Source organism: Stegastes partitus, unplaced genomic scaffold (genome assembly GCF_000690725.1).
Source record: "Stegastes partitus isolate 25-593 unplaced genomic scaffold, Stegastes_partitus-1.0.2 Scaffold1956, whole genome shotgun sequence".
Taxonomy (NCBI): Eukaryota; Metazoa; Chordata; class Actinopteri; family Pomacentridae; genus Stegastes; species Stegastes partitus.
This window is the reverse complement of record NW_007579687.1, coordinates 56,581-61,321: the sequence shown is the minus strand read 5'-3', so window position 1 is coordinate 61,321 and position 4,741 is coordinate 56,581. Positions and strand designations below refer to the sequence as shown.

General features: G+C 49.8%; 1 protein-coding gene across 1 annotated transcript in view; it reads left to right on the top strand.

The window, feature by feature from the left end:
* The window catches only part of rnf150b (ring finger protein 150b), a 12,520-nt gene that overhangs the window by 2,697 nt on the left and 5,082 nt on the right, over positions 1–4,741 (top strand). The window contains exons 2-5 of the mRNA XM_008303193.1: positions 1,689–1,939; positions 2,075–2,229; positions 3,577–3,673; positions 4,133–4,385. Coding sequence (XP_008301415.1) covers positions 1,689–1,939; positions 2,075–2,229; positions 3,577–3,673; positions 4,133–4,385 — 756 coding nt within the window. The remainder of the gene's footprint in view (positions 1–1,688; positions 1,940–2,074; positions 2,230–3,576; positions 3,674–4,132; positions 4,386–4,741) is intronic.

Below are 4,741 nucleotides of genomic sequence, written 5' to 3'. Positions count from 1 at the left end.
TTTAATGAGAACAGAGTCTGAAGCAGGAAGCTGGACCTCCTTCATGACACCTGTGGTCTCTGCTGGAGCTTTTTTGGTTTTGTTGATTCGGCTACACAGAGAAAGCCTGGATCTGTCAAACTGGCTTCGTAGTGCAGCCCTCTGGTTTGTTGTTTACTGCAGCTTTGTTGTGGTAAACGTGGAGGTGAAGCTGCAAACCACCGCCTGTGGAGGACTCGTCTGTTAGGGTTAGGGTTAGCCTAACTCGTCTGTCTTTGGGCACCATGAGGAGAAGCTCAGACTGATGTCGACACGTTCTGCTCGGCTGGGTTTGTTCATGTCAGTTCGGTGTTTGTTGTGTTTATTGTGTGTTTTCAGCTCCAGAACCAGCAGCTGTTGTGGTTTGGTTCTGGTGTGGAGCATCGATCTGAAAGAGGCTGAGCATCCCCCTCTGGTTCCTCAGAACCTCATGTTTACCTGAATCATTGACCATAGTGGGTCCAGTTCTGACGGGTTCTTTCCTTTAAACTCCACGACCCGTTCTGGTGTACCGGACTCATTGATCGTCCTGCTGCCACTTGTTGGATCTCGCTGACGGTGTTTCAGTGAATCCAGGCGGCGCCCACCATGTCGCTGTTTTTTAGGGTATTTTTAGCGGCAGCCTGGTGGGAGAAGCTGGTTGCCATGGTGACGGGGGATCTGGTCGCCATGGTGACGGGGTTTGTTAGCTGTGACTGGATCAATAGGCAGGCCGTGGGTTTGCTTGTGTTGATTCGGTTCAGGAGGGTTAAACAGGAAGCTGGACTTTCAGTTTGGACATAAGGACGTCTGCAGACGGCTGCCTCTGAGCAAACCGGGCCTCTACCGGACCTCAACAACAGGACATGTGTGGGTTCCTGTTGCTTTCATTACCTGCTTTGGAGTCAGTCCACTGCGGTCAGAAGGTGGCGCTGTATGCACAGAGGAGAAGAAGAAACAGAGAAAGTTGTCAGGTTGTGAGGACGCTTTGGTGTCAGTGGGGGTCGGCCATCTTTAATGTGGTCAGAAAAAGCTGATCAGTCATGTGACTTGAGGCCTCGCTACGTCATTCAGAGGAGACGCTTCTGTCTCCCATGAAGCTATTGAACTCTTGAGAAAGTTTTTTTTTTTTTTACTGGAGATTAAAAGTGAAATTAAAACCACTTCATGTTTCTGAACAAACAGAGAAACGACTCGAAGATCAGCGGCTTCCCTGGTGGAGACCAAAGGCTGAGAGAAAACTAAACATTCATCATGTTGCTTCATTTAAAAACTAAGTTCGCTGTATTTCTGCAGGTTTTAGGCTTTTTTTTTCCATCATGGCTTCTTTCAGACCAGCGCCTCAAAATACACGTTCCTAGTCTGTCTCTGGACATTTAAAGCAGAAACATTTAATGAGATCAATCTGCATTTGCATCTTCAACCACAAACTGTAATCACCTCATACTTCATGTGATTTGTTTGCTTAAATGTGGGTTTTCATTAAAAATATGCTTCTCAGTGTAATAGTTAGCATCCATCAGCCTGTGCAGCTGGGTTCCTGTCTGTTCTGGAGGCTGCTGACGGTTCCACGGCTCTTTGTTTGGATCTTTGTCGAGCCTCTTGTGGTCTGATGAATGAATGGAATCTGTTTGATTTCTGATGATTGAAATCCAAACAGCAGCCGGTCATACGATGAACTGTCTCTTCAGGTGCCAGCGAGGTGGTCGCCATCATGATCCCTGAACCCAAAGGCCGTGAGGTCGTATCGCTGTTGGAGCGCAACGTAACTGTCACCATGACCATCACCATCGGCACCAGGAACCTGCAGAAGTACGTGAGCAGGACGTCGGTGGTGTTTGTGTCCATCTCCTTCATTGTGCTGATGATCATCTCGCTGGCCTGGCTCGTCTTCTACTACATCCAGAGGTTCCGATACGCCAACGCTCGGGACCGCAACCAGGTAGGAGCGCTATACCAGGACGGCGAAGAAGATGTAGGGTTGGTCAGGACAGTTAACCCCCAACGAGGCTGTAAGAAACTACCTGAACCTGAGATTATTACACTTTGATGATGTTTGTCCTCCGTCCGTCTGCAGCGGCGTCTTGGCGATGCAGCGAAAAAGGCCATCAGCAAACTGCAGGTCCGCACCATCAGGAAGGGCGACCAGGAGACCGAGGCCGACTTCGACAACTGTGCCGTCTGCATAGAAGGCTACAAGCCCAACGACGTGGTCCGAGTCCTGCCCTGCAGGTAAAGCACCCACACAGCTAGCCCACACAGCTAACCCTAACCCACACAGCTAACCCTTACCCACAGCTAACCCACACAGCTAACCCTAACCCACACAGCTAACCCTTACCCACACAGCTAACCTAACCCACAGCTAACCCACACAACTAACCCTTACCCACAGCTAACCCACACAGCTAACTCTTACCCACAGCTAGCCCACACAGCTAACCCTAACCCACACAGCTAACCCTAACCCACAGCTAACCCACAGCTAACCCACACAGCTAACCCTAACCCACACAGCTAACCCTAACCCACAGCTAACCCTAACCCACACAGCTAACCCACACAGCTAACCCACACAGCTAACCCACACAGCTAACCCACACAGCTAACCCTTACTCACCTGCTCCACTCACCCAAACATGACACACATTAGCAGAACCAGGAGGAGGAAGGTTCTGGTTCTGCAGGGTCTGGTTAAAGCAAACTGTTAATTGTGGCACATTTCTAAATGAGCTGTGATGATGGTGACGATGATGATGGTGGTCATGATGATGATGGTGTTGGTGGTGATGATGATGGTGGTGATGATGGTGGTGGTGGTGATGATGATGGTGACGATGATGATGGTGGTGGTGATGATGATGATGATCGTAGTAATGATGATGATGGTGGTGATGATGGTGATGGTGGTGATGATGATGATGATGATGATGATGATCGCAGTGATGATGTTGATGATGGTGGTGATGATGATGGTGATGGTGATGGTAGTGATGATGATGATGAGGGTGATGGTAGTGATGATGATGATGATGGTGATGGTGATGGCAGTGATGACGATGGTGGTGGTGATGATGATGATGGAGATGGTGGTGGTGGTGGTGGTGGAGATGGTGGTGGTGGTGGTGGTGGTGGTGATGATGATGATGATGGTGGTGGTGGTGGTGGTGGTGATGATGGTGGTGGTGGTGGTGATGATGGTGGTGATGGTAGGGATGATGATGGTGGTGGTGATGATGATGATGGTAGTGATGGTGATGATGATGATGATGATGATGATGATGATGGTGGTGGTGATGATGATGATGATGATGATGATGATGATGATGATGATGATGGTGGTGGTGGTGGTGGTGGTGGTGGTGATGATGATGATGATGATGATGGTGATGGTGATGGTAGTGATGATGATGTTCAATTCAAATAGAACAGTTTTCTTGTGATCACAGAAACTACGTTTGGTTTGTAAACAAAGATCATTTGTTCTCCAAACACGCCTGTAGATGTGGTGAAGCTGTGACTGCCTGTTGTTCCTTAGAGCCAGTTCAGTGTTTGACGGCAGAACTTTGCTTCCTGCAGACACTTGTTCCATAAGAGCTGCGTGGATCCGTGGCTGCTGGACCATCGCACATGTCCCATGTGTAAGATGAACATCCTGAAGGCACTCGGCATCGCGGTGAGTCTCGGGAGCTGGAGAGCGTCCAGGCTGGTCTCAGCTGAACCCAAAGCATCAGAGTTCAGGCCTGTTTCACTGACATTAGTCACCAGCTGTTCTGATGTTCAGTTCATCAGTCGGAATGATGTTTAATGAAACCCGTCTGAACTCGGTGATGCAGCTGCTCCAGTATTTTCAGTGTGTTCTGGTCTCTTTCCTCTGTGACAGTAAACTGAAGATCTTTGGACTAAACAAGACATTTGAGGAAACTCTGACCCATTATTCAGTGTTTTCACCAAACAGCTGATGATTCATCCAGAAAGTAATCAGTAGTCTGCAGCTGCTGGACAATAAAGTAAACCAGTCTGAAGACCTGCAGCTTTGAGGTCTTCAAGGCTGCCAGATGAAACCCAGTTAGACCTGTGATTCTTCAGATTCTTTTCAAGCTGGACTTTTAAACCCAGTTCTGATTCTTTGCAGCTGAACGCCGACTGTCTGGACGACCTGCCACTTGACTACGATCTGGCTCTGGGTGGCGTGGGTGTGGGCGGGGTCGGGGCCTTGGCGCTGGAGGCGGTGGTGTCTGGGGCGTCCAGCGACGGCACGCTGAGCGAAGGCGGCTCCTCCGTGGTTCTGGACCCGGGCGTGAGGCGGGTTGGGCTCCCGCAGGACTACCAGGACCCCGACACCCTGAGAGACAGTCCGGTTACCGCCACCACCGACACCCACACAGGTAACAGCAGGTCCAGGTGGGGGCGCCACCCAGTGGTGCTTCTGCTGCTTCCTTATGAGGTCTGCTGCTGAAACGCCAAACATGAAATCATTCGTGTAGCTGGGCTGTAAGTCTGAACAAACAGGTACAGAAACTTTACAGATATCCAAACCATCAATACCGCCGACTGACACAGTGGCTGAAATCCACTTTGGTCTCAAATGTCCAGAGTTATGTGGTGTTATCAAGAGTCTGTAACATCAGGAGTCTGTAACGTCAGGTGTCCGTAACGTCAGGTTTCCGTAACGTCAGGTGTCCGTAACGCCAGGTATCCGTAACGTCAGGAGTCCGTAACGTCAGGTGTCCGTAACGTCAGG